The sequence below is a fragment of the Vipera berus genome (assembly GCF_964194415.1).
Source record: "Vipera berus genome assembly, chromosome: Z".
NCBI lineage: Eukaryota > Metazoa > Chordata > Lepidosauria > Squamata > Viperidae > Vipera > Vipera berus.
The window spans coordinates 17,407,753-17,428,532 of record NC_138205.1 but is presented as its reverse complement, the minus strand read 5'-3'; the positions used below and the strand labels follow the sequence as shown (position 1 = coordinate 17,428,532).

General features: G+C 42.4%; 1 protein-coding gene across 2 annotated transcripts in view; it reads left to right on the top strand.

Moving 5' to 3' along the window:
- Positions 1-2,015: 2,015 nt before the first annotated feature.
- The window catches only part of LOC308677988 (lysophospholipid acyltransferase 7-like), a 21,522-nt gene continuing 2,757 nt past the window's right edge, over positions 2,016-20,780 (top strand). For both annotated transcript variants that reach the window (XM_081344758.1, XM_081344757.1), the window contains exons 1-8: positions 2,016-2,092; positions 8,534-8,614; positions 9,587-9,716; positions 11,629-11,755; positions 11,853-12,009; positions 13,879-14,239; positions 16,408-16,590; positions 20,051-20,246. In XM_081344758.1, the coding sequence (XP_081200884.1) occupies positions 2,050-2,092; positions 8,534-8,614; positions 9,587-9,716; positions 11,629-11,755; positions 11,853-12,009; positions 13,879-14,239; positions 16,408-16,590; positions 20,051-20,246 (1,278 nt within the window). In that variant the 5' untranslated portion in view covers positions 2,016-2,049. The remainder of the gene's footprint in view (positions 2,093-8,533; positions 8,615-9,586; positions 9,717-11,628; positions 11,756-11,852; positions 12,010-13,878; positions 14,240-16,407; positions 16,591-20,050; positions 20,247-20,780) is intronic.

Below are 20,780 nucleotides of genomic sequence, written 5' to 3'. Positions count from 1 at the left end.
AGTTAATAATAATGCATTTCTAATGTAGTTGTTTTGGAAGTATTTATGTATTTTATTTTTTCCGTACCATAGAAAAGCATGCCAACCAAGTTGTAGGTCATGCCCCTCCAGATACAGCAATCTTTTTGTTTTAAGAATTATCCATTCTTTTATCCATGTTAACACTGATGCTTGATAATATAAAACCTAGTCTGGCAAACCAAAGCCTCCATTTCCCTTAGCTTCTTGTAACATTTTCAATTTAATTCCAGCTTTCTCTCCTTGCCAGATAAATTTTTGAATTAGAGAGTTTAAATCTTCAAAGAATTTTTTTCTTAAATTTTATAGGTATCGTTTGAAATAAAAATAATATTTTTGGTAATATATTCATTTTCACCGTAGCAATTCAGGAAGTTCTTGTTTCAAAGACCATTCACAGTTACATCAATGATGACATTAGTGATAACAAAGTAACTTTGTGACTGTAAAGGCCTTTAAAGGTCTGTAAAGGAAAAGAAACTAAAGTAAGATCTTACGCACAGTAGTAAATAAATTTAGTGAGCACTTTGCTTAATGATTGTTGCCAGTCCCAACTGTGGTCAATAAAGAAGGATTACCTGTACATGACAGGCATTATTTAACTACAGTGAGTTGAAGCCTGAATAATTCACCCCAGGGATTTTAATCTATTTGTTTCCTCTTTACACAGACATACTGTTTCAATATGAATGTGCATTTGCACAATGGCTTAAATACAAAAAAATATTTTTAAAATGCTGTAGAATAAATCAGCAAATTTGAAGAAGGGAGGACAGAATACTAAAACTGTGCTTACAAGAAAGTCAGGGATACACAACATAACGCTGTTGTTTTTAATCAGTGTAAACGTTTTATTTGGAATACTGCATGTGTATTCAATGTCAGTATGTCTCAAAGATGCTTTTTTTTTAAAAAAAAAAAAAGGCACTGTTTTTTTCTTGAGGAAGAAGAAGAAAACATTTCGCTTCTCATCCAAGAAGCTTTTATCAATTCTGATGGTGGGGAGATGGAAGGATAGGTACTGACAGTTGAGACTGGATGGTGAGGGAATGTAAAGATAGGTTTTGAAAGCGAGTGAGTGCGTGCGTGTAAGGATTTGCAGTCATCTCGTCCTTAGCACTCTCTCTGAGAGCCTTTGAGGCCACTTGGGGTTTATCGGTGCCCTGTTGAGGGAGCGGTGTTCAATTCTAACAAAAGATGGATTCTTTTATCCCTCTTTCAAATCTATGGTCCTCTCTATCCAAAATGTGGACTTCCTAACACAGATAGAAAGTCCATATTTAGACAGACATAGATAGTCGATACATACAGGCACTTTGGCACAAATTAACAAATACATTTTAAAAACTAAACATGTTTTTGGGGTCAGATTAGATTAAAAAGTAGAAGCCACACCCCCCAAAGAAGCAGACAGCACAGGTATCAGATTCTGCCTGGTACTGTAGCAAGTCATTAATTATTTCTTACTGACGGGATTATCTGGTTTATGCACCAAATTACTACATTGCCCAGAATCCTATTGGCAGCGTAAAAAAAAAACAAACCACAAGCCGCCGGTACGGTGGCCTTCGACGGACAGCTCCGTACGCGCTTGTCTCGCTTCGTCGGGCTTGGCTTGGGAGTTTACTGGTGCGGAAGAGCCGTTACACCGGGATAATTCCTAAAAGTTCCAGACGTTAGTATTACAGCAGCAGCAGCCTCCCAAGATGACAAAAGTAATTTGTGCCCTTAAGATTTTTTTTTTTAAAAAAAGACATTCAACGGCCTTCCTGAGGACACTTACACGGATCTCTGTTTTTATACGTGCCCACGCGTGTCACTAAGCTTGCGAGATGATATTTAGCCTGCTCTCATTGCTTTTCCGGACTGTGTTCGGAGAAGTTGGATGACACGCCCCGTGGCTGCAGTCCCTCCCTTCTCTCCCCCACGGCCGGTGCTAAATAAAAGTCGCCTTCTGAGCAAAGTTTGGCAGGGGGTGGCTGTGTTCACGTTCGCGAGCCGCCCGTCCACTCATAATCCACACTGCAAAAAATGGGCATCGCCTGGTCACGCTTGTGGCGCCATTTGACAGAAGGTGAGCAAGCTGGGGGAGGGGTTTGTGTGTTAAAACCGAGGTGCTGGGCTTAGCTGGCTTTTTGGGGTGACCCTGATTGCTACTCATTCCAACCGGTTGCCGTGCAGGCAGAAGATGCTACGGTAATTGTAGCGGCTGTAACGTTACTGTCACAACGGGGCAAGCAACAACTGGAGTCATTTGGATTATGAATGTTGAGTCTAATGCTGCTTTGAGACTGGATACAGAAGCTTAGAAAGTAGAGCTTGGAGCTTCCCGATCTCCTTTATTACTGAGTTTATTAGGGCGGAATCTTTTGGAATATGGTATATTGAATTGTTTCTTCTTGAGCTTTTTGCTACCTGAATTTATTATTATTATTATTATTAATTTAATTTGTATACCACCCTTCTCCCGAAGGACTCAGGGCGGTGAACAGGGCAATACATATTAAAAAACAAGATACAAAAATTAAAAGCGATTAAACAACAGTGCCCATGAATAAATTAGTACACATTAAAAAGTTAAAACCGATTTATAAAACCCAAACCCATCCCATCAGGCCAGGCCAGCTTGTTCAAAAAGGTAGGTTTTGAGATCGTGCCGGAAGGAGCGGAGGTCAGGCGCCATCTGGAGCTCGGCCGGAAGATGGTTCTATAAATCCGGCGCGCCCACAGAGAACGCCCTCCCCCTGGGGGCCACCAGTCGGCATTCTTTGACCGGTGGTACCCTGAGGAGGCCCTCTCTGTGGGAGCGTACTGGGCGGAGGGAAGTTGACGCCGGCTGCAGGTGCTCCCCAAGGTATTCCGGACCCATGCCATGTAGGGCTTTGTAGGTCATTACTAACACCTTGAATCTCACCCGGAAGACAACTGGAAGCCAATGCAGCTCGCGGAGCAGAGGTGTAACATGGGAGTGTCGGGAAACTCCCAACACAACTCTCGCGGCTGCATTCTGTAACAGCTGGAGCCTCCGAGTGGTCTTCAAGGGTAGCCCCATGTAGAGAGCGTTGCAGTAGTCCAGACAAGAGGTCACGAGCGCGTGAGTGACCGTACGTAAGGCATCCTGGTCTAGATAGGGCCGCAACTGGCGCACCAGGCGGACCTGGGCGAAGGCCCCCCTTAGTTCCCCTGTCTGTGATAAAACTGCTAACCCACTTTCCTTCTGTTTTTTGGTTGTTCATATCTAACATTCCTTCTGTTACCCTCCCTATCTCTCACAGAATGCTAACAAGGCAGCAACGGCTTAAGAGCTGGAATAAAAAACATTTTAGGGCTTCCACCCTTACTGCCTTTAACTGGGCTCTGCATGGGGCTGGGGGCTGAGGCTGAAAAGGGGTGTTGGGTGAAGGAAGATGTCTCCAGCCGAAGTTTGCCTGAAGACTATTTAGGCAACCTTGAAAAAATGAGTAGATTAATCTGCACTTTGTTTTGTCACCATCATCTCCCCCAAATAACATTAGTTACTTTCATTCTCATACTATTTTATTAGTACTTACATTCTTGTTGTTTGTGTGCCTTTCCATTGGGCATTATCAGTTTCACTTTTGCCCATGCTTCCTGATCCATTCCCGCTTTCTATTTTGGTGTTTTGAGTTATTTGAGGCCTGACAGAGCTGGGGCAAATATCCAGAACTGGCTTCAGCTGAAGCTGGCAATCCTAGTTGTTTAACAATGAGACATTGGTTAAGTGAGTTTTGCCCCATTTTACCAGTTTTGCCCAATTGTTAAATGAATCATTGCAATCGTTAAGTTACTAACATGGTTATTAAGTGAATCTGGCTTCCCCATTGACTTTCCTTGTCAGAAGTTTGCAAAAGGGGATCACATGACCTCGGGACACTGCAATTGTCATAAATGTGAACCAGTTGCCAAGTGTCTGAATTTTGATCACGTGACCCTGGGGATGCTGCAATGGTCATAAGTGTGAAAAATGATAAGTCACTTTTTCAGTGCTGTTATAACTTTGAACGGTCACTGAATGAATTGTTATTTGAGGACTATCTGTATTGCTTTCATTTTATTCATGGAGGTAATGAGGTTTGTCATGCAAATTCACTTACAGATAGTCCTCAAATTATAACCATTTAGCGACTGTTCAAAGTTACAATGCCTCTGAAAAGAACGACTTACAACCATCCTTGATCTGTAGCATTCCCACAGTCATGTGATCAAAATTCTAGTGCTTGGCAACTGGCATGTATTTGTGACAAGTTGCAGCATTCCAGCATCATGTGATTGCCATCTGTGATCTTCCCAGCTGGCTTCCGACAATCAAAGTCTATGGGGTAAGCTGGGTTCGCTTAAGAACTGCATGATTCACTACTACTGTTGTGATTCATTTAACAACCGTGGCATAAGGGTCATAAATTTGGATGTGACTCACTTAACACCTGCCTTGCAGAAATTCCAATCCCAATTGTGGTTGTAAGTTGAGAACTACCTGTATTATTCTAAGCAGTGCTTTTTTTTGTAAAAGAAAAAGGTGCCGGAACTCACACATGTCATACAACCCGCCTTGCCTACCCTACAAGGTTCCATCCAAAAAAGGTGCCGGAACTCCGTTCTGAGCGTTCTATGAGGGGAAAAAAAAGCCCTGATTCTAAGGCACGGGTGTCAAACTCGGCACCTCACGTGACGTGTCGCGACTATCGCAACTCTTTTTGCATTGCCGGCAATGGGGTGGGCTTAGCTTCGGTATGATGAAACCGACCCGCGGGCCAGCAGTTTGACACCCCTGTTCTAAGGGATCAGAGCTCACAAAGTTTGAGAAGCCCCAACTACACTGTTTTTATAGTAACTTTACTGAAGATTATAATTGCAACAGTAAAAACTAATGCAAACTAAAAGAAGAATAAAAAAAGAGTAGAAGGTACAGAAAACAGAGGAATTGAAAAGGAAGACTATAGTAAAGAAAGTGAAAGAAATAAAGATGTAACTGACTTCTCATCTTCTTTCCAAAAAATGTAAACAATTTTAGCAACTTATCACCTCTTAAAATACCGCAATGTGTCTATCTATGAGGGTTATGTGCTGATTTTGGGCTTCGGGTTCTTTAGCCTGGCTTACAGAAATTAGAAAGTGAAAGTGACTCCGCAGGAACATTTGGAAATAAAAATAGCTGTGGGGATACAGTAGAAGCATTTAGATGCCGGTTGAGCTCCGGATGGCACCGGATCTCCGCTCCTTCCGGCGCGGGTTAAAGACCCACTTATTCGAACAAGCTGGCCTGGCCTGATGGGGAGTTAATTTAGGGTTTTAAATATTTGTATATTTTATTGTTTTATTTTGGGCATTAATTTAATTCTATTTTAACTTTTGTATTTTTGTATTTTTATTATATGCCCTGTTCACCGCCCTGAGTCCTTCGGGAGAAGGGCGGTATAAAAATTTAATAAAACGTAAACGTAAACGTAAACATTTATGAAAGTACGTGAAATATTTGTTTTCTTCCAGATCAGATATTGTCAGATATTGAACAATCTGGGTTAGTCTGAGATTATTTCCCTTGGTCAGATCACTCTGTACAGGTAGTCCTCAACTTACAACAGTTCATTTAATGACTTTTTGAAGCTACCACGGCAGTGAAAAAACTGACATGACTATTTTTCACATAGCCATTTCAGCATTCCCCATGGTCATGTGATCAAAATTCAGACGCTAGGCAACTGATTCATGTTCATGACAGTTATAGTGTCCTGGGGTCATATAATCTCCTTTTGCAACCTTCTGAAAAGGAAAGTCAGTGGGAAAGCCAGATTTACTTAACAATTGTGTTACTAACTTAATAACTGCAGTGATTCACTTAACAACAGTGGCAAGAAAAGTCGTTAAATGCAGCAAAGCTCACTTAAGAACTGTCTTGCTTAGCAACCGAAGTTTTGAGCTCAGTTGTGGTCACAAGTTGTCCTGTAGTTCTCCAGCTGTTCATGAAAAAAATCACTTGGGATAGTTTGAGTATCACTTGAGAGTCTTTCTAATCTACATAAATTGGTCTGTGAAGTGGGAGGCATTTTAAAATGGGTTCCTTTTCCCTGGCTGTGCATTACCTCCTTTTTGGATAGGCAAACAGTCTGGTCAGTGCAATGTTTCTCAACCTTAGCAATGTATGGACTTTAAGGTGAATTCCCCAGCCAGCATTGTAGCAGTTCACATCCACACGTTTTAAAGTTGCTGAGGGGGAGACGATTGTTTATTGTCATTTTTTTTACTATAAGCACATTGGCCCACATTAAAAATGAAATTCGGTTGTCTGCTCTCAAAAGAAAGTATATATCTACCCATACACAACACACTTATACACATGCTGTACATACGTATACATACACATACCCCATACATACATATACATATACATATACATATACATATACATATACATATACATATACATATACATATACATATACATATACATATACATATACATATACATATACATATACATACATACATACAAACACCCGCGAAAACCTCAGAAAACATATATATATATATATATATATATATATATATATATATATATATATATATATATATATATATATATATATATATATATGTGTGTGTGTGTGTGTGTGTGTGTGTGTGTGTGTGTGTGTGTGTGTTTTCTGAGGTTTTCGCGGGTGTTTGTATGTGGATCTTTGGTCATTCGGGTTTTTCCCCGCGTAGAATTGAAGGTGTAGGAGCAACGTTTCGACGGAATCCCATCCGTCATCCTCAGGCTGGTGGCTTCAGCTTCCTTCTTCTGGGAGAAGCATATATACATATACATATATACATATACATATACATATACCTATACCTATACATATACATATACATATTAATTACTGTCCATTTTGAATACATAGCGGAAAGAGGAAAGTTGAGAGTTCACAAGGTTGAAGCTATATGGAACAAAATTGTGACTGAATCCACAAGTCTCCTCCCAGAAGGTAACAAGGAAAAAAGGTTGTGAAGAGGATGTGTAGTGTCCCGGACAATCCTGTGGACCTTGCTCAAGCAGTGCTTATATTCTGGATAGAAGGGAGTGAACTACCAATAATCTTTTCTGCTGTCCTCAACACTCTCTGCACCGTGTTCCTGTCTGAAGCAGTGATGCTTCCAAACTAGACAGTAATGCACTATAACAAGATGCTCTTCATCGTCCCTCTGTAGAAAGTGGTCAGGACAGGGGAAAGAAGATGTTTTTTTCTCATGCGACGCAAAAAATGCAGGTGCTGCTATGCCCGCTTCACCAGTGTCTCGCTGTTGAGCGACCAAGCCAGCCTACTCGTTAGCTGCAAACACTGGACAAGTAAATAAATCATTATAGTAATTATAGGGAGTCCTCGACTTATGATCAGTCACTTAGCAACCATTCCAAGTTGCCATGGACAACCCCCCCCCCCCGCAAAAAAGGTACTTATGATCCAGTTCTGAAGTTCAGATGGCCAGGATGTTTCCCTTGATGTTTCACATGATCACATTTTGGCAGCCAGCCCACGTTTACAGCCATTTGCAACACCCTGCAGTCACTTCCCAAAAGAAAAATGGTGATCCTTCCTGGCAACACCACCCACCCCTTCAAAATACTCTCTATCATTTCAGCTGCAAAAGGCAGAGAGGCCCTGAGGAAAATATTTCTTCACAGACAAACTTGGGAGTGTAGCCAGAGAGGGACAGCATATTTCCATAAGCTGCAGAAAGAGATTTTTGGCTGCCTGTAGCTCTCCTCAATCTTGTCCACTGTCTTGAAATCTGTTTAATTTGTAAGCCTGGTAATGTCTACAAACTCAGCTTTTCTGGCAGTTAGCCTTGAATTAGCTGCTTCCTTTCCATTTTAGCTGTTCCCTTCTCTTCCTGACCTTGTAACATTTTTAAAAGAATAATCCTGGGAGTTGAGGTCCACGTATCTTAAAGTTGCCAAGGCTGGAACACACTGCTTGCTCTGTAAGGTTCTCTGCTAGATTGGGAAGCGGAAGATCGTCTCAGAACTCCATTCTTAGAATTGTCAAGAAAAACATATGGGTGGAAGAGTGTAACCCACCTGGAACCAAATTCAGGGTGACGGAGATTTAATTAACTTTCCTCAACTTGTTAACTTGTTTTAAACACTATCAAAGCCTGTAGCTCATCATTACATCTTGTGGCCGCAACACTGGGTTTCAATTTTTGGGGGGTGGGTGGGGAGGGGGCGCAGCATGGTTGTTTGATTCTATTGTGCATAACTGCATTAAAATAATAGCCCCTTATCCTTGCTATCAGGTTCTGAATTGTTGCATTGAAGATTAGTCCTGACCTTTCTGCTTCACCCATCTGTATCATGCTTGTCTGTGGTCCAAAACCGCTGGATCATTTCCTATTTTCCACTTTACCAAAATCATCTTTAAGGCCAACGCTGTGGCTTATGGTACTCTGTTTATGGCAGCACTTTCAGCATTTGTGACTGTAACTAGCTTCACTCTGAATCTTTTGGCAGATACAATTTCATCTGTTGGGATTGCTTACACAGCATTCCTGTTTGTCCCAATTCCCATTGGCTTCTTCTTCAAGAAAAGGGGTAAGTGTTAAGATTGCTGTGCTCTTCGTTGGAAACTGTCCTGGGTGTTTAGGCCAGCAGTACTTTCCACTAGCTTGCTGACTTAAAAATTCCAGATAAAGACTGAAATAAGTCCGAGAAATAAAAAGAATTCCAGATAAAGACTGTAGTGTGGCCAGATTTATTCATACTCAGCAAAGACTTGTTTTAATCATGGCTTGCTAATTAAGCCACAATGGGGATGTTCACACATTATGCAAAGCTTTCTGATGTCAGAGCTTTTGAATAAGCGACATAAAGCTAAATCATAAAATGTGATTCACAGGCCATAATGTCTGCATTTCATATCACACAGAGCACAGTCTAGCCAAAATCATACCATTTGGTATAACATGTGAGACCACCCTCTGGGCCTTAATCTTAAGCTTAGTGGTGGATAGTCAGAACTGAGTGATATTTTTTTCCATCCCAGATAACTGGTTTGCTTTAAAAGGAAATTCTGAAGAGTGAGGATGGCCACAATCTCTATGAGTTTCTGCTGTCTCTAGATTTTAAAGATTATGACTTCAACCTGGCTAGTGTGGAGTCCTTGGTGCTCTGAGCTTGGTGGCTCTCTTGCAGACATTTCATTACCAGCGCTGAAGATGTTAGCTAATTTGGTAATGAAACAGCTGCAAGAAAACCACCAATCTCGGAGAGCGCCAAGGATTCCACAGTTCAATCCTGAGCTACAAATCTTCTCTTCTATCGGTACTTGGCTATGAATTTAACACATTTTCCCTGAAAATAAATTACTGAACCATAAAGTAATCAAACTCTCTGAATTTCCCAGCAAACTAAGCCTTTCAGAGAAATCAAAAGCCATTAAAGTAAACTTGTTGCACAAATCTGGCTGTTACCAAGTTTCTAATTTTCACACCCACAGTCTTAAATTCTCAGACTGGTGTCTGGATATTTGGTGATGGACATTTCTTTCTCTTTCTTTTTCTGTAGGATTGAAGTTCAAGAAATATGGGGCAGCTGCCGTGGGTCTTGGGCTTACACTGGCTGCTTGTGGCATCCACACCATTCATTCCTTTGCCACCATCATGGGGACATGGATTATCATCAAAATCTCACCAAAGTAAATGGACCAAAAAAACCCCATCTGGTTAACAGAATATTACAGGGAGCCGCACGTTTTTGGTGTTTGTGTCTGAAAGGCTGGGAGGTTTTGAAGGTTTAGGAAGTCTGAAGAGAAGAGTAGTCTGCAGGGCAGCTGTAGGAAAATGAAATGAAACTTGAAAGCAAAATGAGATTTGACTTCCCAGTGTTCCTAGTTCTAAATCCTAAATTAAATTATTAGGGAGCCTGGGAAACGTATAGGCAGGGATTTTGGAGAAGGAAACTTTAGCTCTTTAGGTGTGGGCCTATGTGGCAGGATGTGTGGATGTAATGGAATGTGTGGATGACCTTGGGGGTTGAAGAGAAGAAATGATGCCTAGGAAACAATCAGAGAAGAGAGGCATGAGGCTCCAGTAGCTTAGTGGTCAGAGAAAAACAAACAAACATCTTAGGACAATCTCTTCTTAATGGACCAAGCAGTTAAAAGTGGTGGTGAGAAGTTATACTTTCACACTTGCAAGATTCTGTTAATGTAGCCTTGCAATAAAGTAGAATTAGTTTATCTAGTTGTGTTTCCTGTCTGGTGTACCTGGGAGGGCTGACAGTTGCTGTGATGAATTTGGATGATGCAGTGAGCTCAATGTTAAAGGGTCTTGGCTGGAGGAGAGGGGCAAAATCAGGCTGAGTGTTATATGGACAGTAACAAGCTTAGTGTCTAATAAAAACACCTTGCTCACATCTATACATCTATAAGTAGTGGCGGAGGAGGTGATGTTGGGTATTCCTAAAGTTGTTTTGGTATGGTGTTGGACTGGTGTACTGTATATATCAAGAAGGAGGGAGGAAAGTTGGAAATCCAGCAGGATCACGCATACCCCCAAATAGAGATCTGCTGACCAAAGGGGTTGGTGGCAAGAACTGCAATTTTTGGAGAAGGGACCCAGATGTCAGCAAGGGCAGCTTAACAAAGAGACTGGCCTGCCAGAAGCTCAGAAAAGGGTTACTTTCCCCTCTTCTTATTCTCTCTGGCCACCTGGTTCATACATGACACTAATCAATGGTTTGAGACTTATTGAATAAGCCATTGTTTCTTGGGTTTACTTAATCCACCAAGCTGTTTTCACAAACCATGCTAAGTCAAAAACAAACAATGCAGATTATGGCATTATAGTCCAAGTGTGAACCCCACCTCAACAATATGAAAATGCATGTTTGGTTAGAATATAAGTGAATATAAGAACAGAGGTATATATATAAACTGGAAGTTTTTAAGAAGAGACTGGACAGCCATTTGTCCGAAATGGTATAGGGTTTCCTGCCTGAGCAGGGGGTTGGACTAGATGACCTCCAAGGTCCCTTCCAACATTATTATTATTATTATTATTATTATTATTATTATTATTATTATTATTATTATTATTATTATTATTATTATTATTATTATTATCGTCATCGTCATCGTCATCATCATCATCTTAACGTTGTTGTTCTTAGTTGCAAAGTCATGTCTGACCCATCGCGACCCCATGGACAACGTTCCTCCAGGCCTTCCTGTCCTCTACCATCTTCTGGAGTCCATTTAGGCTCACGCCTACTGCTTCAGTGACTCCATCCAGCCACCTCATTCTCTGTCGTCCCTTTCTTCTCTTGCCCTCAACCTTTCCCAGCATTAAGCTCTTCTCCAGTGAGTCCTTCCTTCTCATTAGGTGGCCAAAGTATTTGAGTTTCAACTTCAGGATCTGGCCTTCTAAAGAGCAGTCAGGGTTGATCTCCTCTAGGACTGACCGGTTTGATCGCCTTGCAGTCCAAGGGACTTGCAGGAGTCTTCTCCAGCACCAGAGTTCAAAGGCCTCAATTCTTTGGCGCTCAGGTCTTAATATTATGATGTAGATAATTTCTTAACCATTACATGTTCTCTTTTTTTAAAATAGGCATTCCCACTCTCTCACATTAGGATGGACTTTTTTGTACCTGCTCTATTTCCACAAATTTACCTTCTTCAGGTTTCCTCAGACAACACATCTGACCAAGTCTGTGCAACTTTTGCTCACTCTCAAGGTAGGTAGTGCTAAATTGTGGCTGGTTAAGGGTAGGGAGAGTTCTTGGGTTAAGGGGAAGTAAGTCCTTCCTCCCATACTTTAATTGATGTCTCCAGATGGTGAGCGTAGCCAATGAGGTGCAAGAATTCATTCAGCTGAAGGAACAGGAAGTGACATCAGGGACCAAGTCCCCTGCAGTTGGTGTGATTCCTGAAATACCTGGATTGGCAGAGATACTGTGCTACAGTTACTGCTATGTGGGACTTATGACAGGTAGGTGAACTATATAATAGAAAGTGAAATATATCTACAAGTACAAAACCTAGTCATGCATTTTCCTTTTGACAGCCTCATGAGTGATGGGCAGAGGTGGGATTCAAATAGGTGAACAACCGGTTCTCTGTGTGGATGCCGCTTCAGGAAGTCGATTCTGGGCCTGGGCAACAAAAAATTAGCTACCGGTTCTGCCGAAGTGGTGCGAACCGGCTGAATCCCACCACCGGTGATGGGTTTATGGATACTTTAAAATGTGGGCACTTTTTTTGCTACATAATATAAGCATGAGGGGCTATCAAAAAGAAGAGAGCCTATTCTCAAAAGCATCTGAGGGCAAAATAAGAAGTAATGGAGGGAAAGTTATCAAAGAGAGATTCAACCTAGGACGAACCTTCCTGACAGAACAGTTATTCAGTGGAACGACTTGCCTTCAGATGTTGTGGGTGTGCCATCACTGGAGGTTATGAGGAAGAGATTGGACAGGCATTTGTCCAGAATGATATAAGGTCTCCTGCTTGATCAGAGGATTGGACTAGATCAGGGGTAGGCAACCTTGGCTCTTTGATGACTCATGGACTTCAACTCCCAGAATTCCTGAGTCAGCATAGCATAGCTGACTCAGGAATTCTGGGAGTTGAAGTCCATGAGTCATCAAAGAGCCGAGGTTGCCTACCCCTGGACTAGATTGATTTCCAAGGTCCCTTCCAACTCTATTATTCAATTATTCTGTAATCAATAAGAGAAGATCCTGGGCTGAAGAGCTATGCTTCGTAACAAGACTTTCTCTTTAAAGGAAAAGGTAGCGATCAGAGCAAGGTAAAAAAAGAATAATAAAGCCCACTCCAGCTTTGCCCTCTGGTCTGCTTTTTTATGTCGGCCATCTGTTGATCTTGCTGTGATGCCTAGTCGTTTTGTGTAAGTGTGGGCTCTCTTACAGATCCTCCTCAACTTATGACCATAATTTAAGCCATTATGATCATCACTGCAGTCGTAAGTTGAAGCATCACGTGACCAAATCCAAATTTTTGACATTTTCTTTGTGGCAGTTGCGATGTGAATGCCACATCATTAAGCAATGGATGCACAAACCCAGTTACATGATTCACTGGGCAACTAGCTTACCTGTTCAGCTGGACATTGCAAACAGCAGAAAAGGTCAGCTAGTTGCCCATTGCCCAAATAGAGTCACGTGACTGGGTGTGCACATGTGGTCATCATAACTTTGAAAATGGTAGCTTTGGGGAGGTCTGTTCTAACTTCAAATGGTAGTTAAGCAACTGGTCGTAAATCAAGGACTACCTGTATTTTGACAGAAGTGTGTTTGACACTACCTTGCTTATCAAGAAAAAAAATAACTATACTTTCTACTAGTCTGTATGTCTTTCATCAATTTTCCACTTTTGTAGCTTCTTTTTCGCTTGGTGAGAATTGCATAGAAAAAAAGATAAACTAGCAGATATGATGTTTCTGTTGTCAAATCCTTCAGAAAAACAAGAGTTGTGCAGTTAGGAAATCCTGGCATTCTTCCCAAGTCACACACAACCTTAGCGGAGTCTTTCCAAAATAGAAGCTCTCCAGATATGTTGGATGCTGTTTCCCATAATATCCAGCCAAGATACTGGCTCTGAATTAAGGGAATTGATGTTGTGGAAAGAGCAACAGTATTCTGGATTATTAAAATGTGCATCTTCTCCTAGACCAGGGGTGAGCAATTATGACAATTTGATGACCTGTGGATTTCAACTCCCAGAATTCCCGAGCTGGCCATATCATTAGTTATTTATTGCCCACCCCTGTCTTAGGCAGATAGCTCTCATTGATCTTGGTTTGTTTCATTGCTTTCCTTTCTGTGTTTTTAAAACCCAGGCTTATTTTATCGCTATCGTACATATCATGATTGGTTGAATCAGCCCAATCCTTCTGAAATTCCTACATGGAAGCCACTGCTTTACAGATTGATGATGATGCCTCTCTTTGCGACTTCATTTTTGGCCGTCTCCCACATCTTCCCCCCTGAATATGTCGAAAATGCTGCCTTCTACGAAAAAGGGCTCCGTTTCCGCCTTTTCTACATGGTGCCAGTATCCTTTGTCTTCCGCATGCGTAACTATGTGACCTGGTATGGCGCGGAGAGTGCCTGCATCACTGCTGGCCTTGGAGCGTATCCAACTTGTGCCAATTCACGACCGGGCAAAGGACCGACGGTGGAATATGAATCTCTGAGCCAGTGAGTTTAGGAAACATTCTCTCTTCCTTGGCTAAAAAAAAAATCTTTCCCACTACAGGTGGTCCTCCACTTTCAACCATTCATTTAGTGACTATTTGAAGTTACCACAGCAAAGTGACTCATGATCATCCTTCACACATAGGACCATTGAGCACACACACACACATACACACACACGGTCACGTGATCAAAATTCGGGCACTTGGCAATTGGCATATATTTATAACCATACTACTATAGCAGGGGTGGGCAACCTTGGCTCTTTTATGACTCGTGGACTTCAACTCCCAGAATTCCTGAGCCAGCATGGCTCAGCATGTAAACCTCTCCATTTCTCCTCAGCATGGCTGGCTGAGGAATTCTGGGAGTTGAAGTCCACGAGTCATAAAAGAGCCAAGGTTGCCTACCCCTGCACTACACTATCCCAAAGTCTTGTGATCACCATTTGCCACCTTTCCAGCCACCATCTTAATGGGAGAAGCCAGATTCACTTAACAACCACATGTAACAACTGCAGTGATTCGCTTAACAACTGTGGAGACGTGGTAAAATGGGGCAAAACTCACTTAACGAGTGCCTTGTTTAGTAATGGAGATTTGGGACTCAATTGCGGTCATAAGTTGAGGGCTAACTGTGCAGGCACTCCTTGTCTTGCCATCATTTGTTAGCAACTATTTAAAGTTGCAAGAGCACTAAAAACGAGGACTTGCACATGGCCCTTGCATTTAACCATCATTGCAGCAGCCCCACAGTCAGGCGATCCAGATTTGGGAGCTTAACAACCAGCTGGTGATCGCAGTGTTTCAGGGTCTTGTGATCACCTCAGCTGGTTTCTTTTGACAAGCGAAGTCAGTGGGGAAAGTTGATTTCTTAACAGGTGTAATTCACTTAACATCTGCAGTGATTCACTTAACGACTGTGGCAAAATCAGGTGTGACTCATTGAAACAACAACTGCTTGGCTTAGCCACAGAAATTCTGCCTATTGTAGTCGTAAGCTGAGGGACCACCTGAATTGAGTAGACCAGGGTTCCTCAAACTTGGCCACTTTAAGACGTGGACTTCAGCTCCCAGCTGGCTGGGGAATTCTGGGAGTTGAAGTCCACAAGTCTTAAAGTGGCCAGGTTTGAGGACCCCCCAGAGTAGACTAAGGATATATTCTGACAGCTGTGGCACAAAAGAATGAGCATTATTTGCACTCTCCCATCCTCTGATTTCTCTTCTGCCTGATACTAAAACCAGTGAATGGTGGGGCCCTGCTGTATTTTCCTTAACCAGTCCTGGTGGATTTTTGTGCAGGCAGGAAAAAGATCCACCCGTCACTCTTCTTAATTTGGGCTGGGGCTGGATATGACTTTTGACAGATGGTTTACATTCCAGGGGTTCCATCACTAGTCAGAACTCCATCTGCCTTGGGGCCAAGGTTGAAAGAAGACAGAAGATGCTGCCTGAATAAGAGGCTCAGATAAATGCAACCTGAGCTCTGGATAGGGGATTTTATGACCAAGACTGAATCATGAGGACATGTCACTGTGCTTTAGATGCCTAAGACATTTTCACAGGGCAGTTGGGGGAGGGGGAATGTGCGAATGAACCCTAAATTTAGAAAAACCTTATTTATATTAGTGGTTAAGGTACCAGGCTACAAGCCAGGAGACTGTTGAGTTCTAGTCTCGCCTTAGGCGTGAAAGCCGGTTGGGGGACTTTGGGCCAATCACCAGGAGACTGTGAGTTCTAGTCCCATTTAGGCAGGAAAGCCAGCTAGGTGACTTTGGGCCAGTCACTCTCTGTCAGACTAACCCACCTCACAGGATTGCTGTGCAGGGAAAAATAGGAAGAGGAAGGAATATCAGATATCTTTGCCACCTTGAGTTATTTATAAAAATAATAAAGGCAGGTCACAAATGAACACATTCCTGTTATAAGAATGTTGATCCCTTCTTGGTTCAGATGACTGCAAGCCTGCAGGTATTTATATAGAGGTCTGCACCCTTTTCCCCTCCAGAAGGTGAGCAATTCAAATCAAGTGACAATTTTTATTTGTTTGTTTGCTAACTGAACATTTCAGAGAAACTCTGGTCAATCCAGTGTGGAAGGCATGCCACCTCCAGTCAGTTCCAGAGCTGAAACATATGCAAAGTATTTTCTTTCTCTCTTTTTTACAAGCAGATCAGCTGATGGGAAAGCATCCAGTGTTGCCTATGATTATGAGACAATCAGAAACATTGATCCATACGGTACAGAATTTTGTATCAAGGTGAAGGATGGCATTCGCTGTTGGAACATGACTGTCCAATGGTGGTTATACCAATACACCTACAAAAATACGCCTTCCCTCCCCTATGCCATAAGGTGAGTCCTGTGAAATTGGATTAAAATAAAGGAACACTTAGGCCAAGTGATATCTGGAAGGGAGGTATGATGTTAAACTGGGTTGATATGAGACTGTTTTATGGAGAAGATAGAAAGGATAACTCTAGACAAGTATTTCTCAGATTTGACGCTTTTTAACACGTGTGGACTTCAACTCCCAGCATTCCCCAGCCAGCAACTCCCATTGTGGGAGTTGAAGTCCACGTATCTTAAAAGTTGCCAAATTTGAGAAACAATGTTCTAGACATTGATTGGTTGTTTTGAAGGCAAGCAAGGAAGGCTGTTCAATGATGCAGATCTGAAAGGGGAAAAGGGATGCAGGACTGTGGGATTAATTGGGTCTGATATTAATATGCAAATGAGAATTGCAGGAAGCAGCAATAAAAATGTAGCACAAAAACATGATTGGTTTCAGAGTTGAAACCAGTTATAAATTAAGGGGATGGAAAATGAGGTAGTTGACAGAGATGATTATAAAGTAGAGGGCACTGGTTAATACGGTATGGACATGCATGGAAAATGTGGGTAATTAAATAAATTTGGGATGGGACATAAGTAGCAACCTGTAACTTGAAAAAAGAGGAAATCAGAAAGCCAAATTGGGCCTAAGAGAACCCACAAGGCACTTTGAGCTTGAATGAAAGTTGCATAAATAATCATCTCCCAACCTTGTGTTTTCTAGACAAGTGTCAGAGACGAAAGACAGGGCTACATGTTAAATTTCAATTAAGCTAATTCATGCTGTGCTCATGCTTGCACAGCAATCTAATCCACTAACAATTAGCACTATTTTGATGCTAGATATGGTGTTAAATAGTGGGTTCTTGGTGCAGGAATGGCGATGCGAGGCTGAGTACAGGATAACTCATACTTTTATTTCTTGCTGGAACTGTACTGATGCAAGGGCTGCAACCAGCCGCAATATATAGTCTAGCCCCTAGGTGGCAGCCAATAGGTTTGAACCAACCATTGCCGCCTGGGGCTAGCCAATTGCAGGACAGGAGACAGTTAGTCTGGGTTGCTGGAGAGCCGTTAGCTGCTCCAGCAACCCACGTAGTGTATCACAAGAGCCCAGTACATAACACCCCTCCCCTCTTAGATCAGACTATGACAACAACATTTAGTCTTGACAGTTGTCAAGCCTTATTAATCAACACACAAACAATAAAGTGATAATAATAAAAATAATAATCACTGTGGAATACAATGAGATTAAACAACGTCTAAATAATCAGGCTTCCATTTGCAGTAATAGGCAGTTACACAAAGCACTAGTTTCTGTAGTTTAGTGGCAACAGGTTTTACAACAATATATATCTCTTTATTTTACAATGTAATCTGTAAGGTACAAAGGAGGCTTGTGTGCCCTAGAGGAATGTCTCGGAGTTCCCATCACTTTGTGGTCTACCAGCTTACCCAGTGGGCTGGGTAGATTTGTGTCCCTTTGTGAGTCAAGGGGATTCAAAACACTCTGGCTGGCCTCACCAGGTTGGCCCACCCCAAAGTCAGTCTGTTCGGCAGAGTAGGCATAGCGGTTGCTTAAGTTTAGTTGGCTCGCTTCGTTAAGGGGTCCATGTTGCACTCCAGAGCTCCCCGGTTCTCCCTCTGGTTCCATCTCCGCTGAGAAGGAAAAATCCTGGTAGTCCCTGTGAGGGCTGGCTTGGCCGCAAGTTTGAGGACCTTGGGAGGGACTTATGACACAGTCTTCACTTAGTGGCCATTCTGGAAACCTTTTCCTGAGCTGATCAATGTGTCTTCTGACAACTTGCCCTCCCTCCAACCCCACTTCATAAGATAGGGGTCCGGATGCCTTGGTGATTTGACCAGGAACCCACAGATTCCCCCTGACCATAGTTCCTGGCCCAAACCCAGTCGCCCATGTGCAGCCCCCTCGGGGGTTTTGGTCGAGAGGCTTCTGCTGCCACTCTGTCTGGATGCAACCTGTCCAGTTTAGTAATCAAACGCCTCCCCCAACGTAGTTCTGCAGGACTTTTACCTGTGGCCGTGCAGGGCGTAGAATGCTGGCAGAGTAAGAAATCTGCCAATCTGTGATGCCAGTCACCTGTGACAATGCGCTTGAGTGCCTCCTTTAGGGCCTTATTTAATGTGCATTTATAGTCAGCACAAATGTGAATTTCCCCGTTGGCTTTATGTGGAGTGACAATAGGAGTTTCCCACTCCCCCCCCATCAATAGGCTGTAACACACCCTGTTCTACAAGCTTATCAATTTCGGAATCAATTTTATGTTTTAAAACAAAGGGGACCCTGCAAGGTTTAACCCTGATTGGGACAACGTTGGGACAACGTGGACTTCAGCTCTTAATCAGCGAAGCAGGATCCCACCTTCGTCGCCACTGTTAAATAGTGGGTTCTTGGTGCAGGAATGACGACGCGAGGCTGAATACAGGATAACTCATACTTTTATTTCTTGCTGGAACTGTACTGAAGCAAGTGCTGCAACCAGCCGCAATATATATAACTCACCGCCCTGAGTCCTTCGGGAGAAGGGCGGTATACAAATTTAATAAATAAATAAATAAATAAATATAGTCTAGCCCCTAGGCGGCAGCCAATAGGTTTGAACCAACCATTGCCGCCTGGGGCTAGCCAATTGCAGGACAGGAGACAGTTAGTCTGGGTTGCTGGAGAGCTGTTAGCTGCTCCAGCAACTCACGTGGTGTATCACAAGAGCCCAGTACATAGCATAAGGGTTAACAGAATTTAAGCTGGGTTGGGCTTAGTCCGCTTATGGGAACGTAGAGAGTCTAGGCCAGGGGTAGGCAACCTTGGCTCTTTTATGACTCGTAGACTTCAACTCCCAGAATTCCTGAGCCAACATGACTGGCTCAGGAATTCTGGGAGTTGAAGTCCACGAGTCATAAAAGAGCCAAGGTTGCCTACCCCTGGTTTAGGCTAATTCCTCTTTTGACTCCTCCCACAGGCTCTGCCACTCCTTCTCCTACCTTAGGTTCATTTTCTTTTCTTTTTTTTATTAAAGAGTTTTACAAAAACAAAATTTTACAATATATCCCCAAATCCCCCCCACCCCAAACCCGCCCACTTCCCCCCCCCACTTCCCAGAGCTAAATACAGGATTACAGTATAGTTATAATAATCATATTCTAAATAAAAATTATGCATAATATACAATTAACCAAATTCATAATGTGCTTTAACTCCCCTTTAACATAACCTTAGGTTCATTTTCAATCCCTATATCATTAAAGTCAACCTGAAGAGTTTTAGAGCATTGGCTGGAGGCTTCTAGGTGATGAAGTCCAATAGCTTTGTAAGTTGGGAAAGGCTGAGCTAGATTTAACAACAGCCATGACAGTGTTAGAAATGATCGTGGGACATTGGAAGGATTCTGAGATAAATTGATGCTTGAATTGGCATGAGAAAAAGATTGTAGGATTGACAAGACCTTTTTCTTCCTAGGTCTGCCTGGACTATGGCTATCTCGGCCTACTGGCATGGACTCCGCCCCGGCTATCACCTCAGTTTCTATACCATCCCATTGTGCCTAGCAGCTGAGGGGGCCATGGAAGATGGGTTATTGAGGCATCTCTCTCCCTCTAGCCGTGCTTGTGTTAACAGTACACACTGGTTCCTGAAGATGAGGGCATATGACTATGTGTGTGTGGGTTTCCTCTTGCGTAGCTTTGAGGGTACCATTCGCTATTGGAACTCAGTGTATTATTGTGTTCATGTGGGGGCTTTGAGTTTCTTTGTGGCTGGGAAAGCAATGGGGGCCCTGAGGAATCGGGACTCCCCAAAGGGCAAAGATGACCAGAAGCGGGAATGAGAAGACTGTATTCCTTTGTCTTAAATAATCAGTGGGAAAGCTAATCTGTTGCTTGGATTGGCAATAACTAAAGGGGGTCATTGTGTATAGGTTCAAAATGGCCTCAAAGAGGAGTTTGCTATGTATCATTACGAAGGAGGATGGGGTGTTCCAAATTTCAGATTGTACCTTAAAGCGGTTCAGCTTAAACTCATGGTGCCTTTAATAACAGAAGGTCAAAATAGATGGTGGCTCCAATAAAAAAAATACAGTATTAAGATGTAGGTAGTCCTTGACTTATAGCCATTCATTTAATGACTGTTTGAAATTATGTCAGCACTGAAAAAAGGGATTTATAATCTGTTCTTGCATTTACGCAGCATT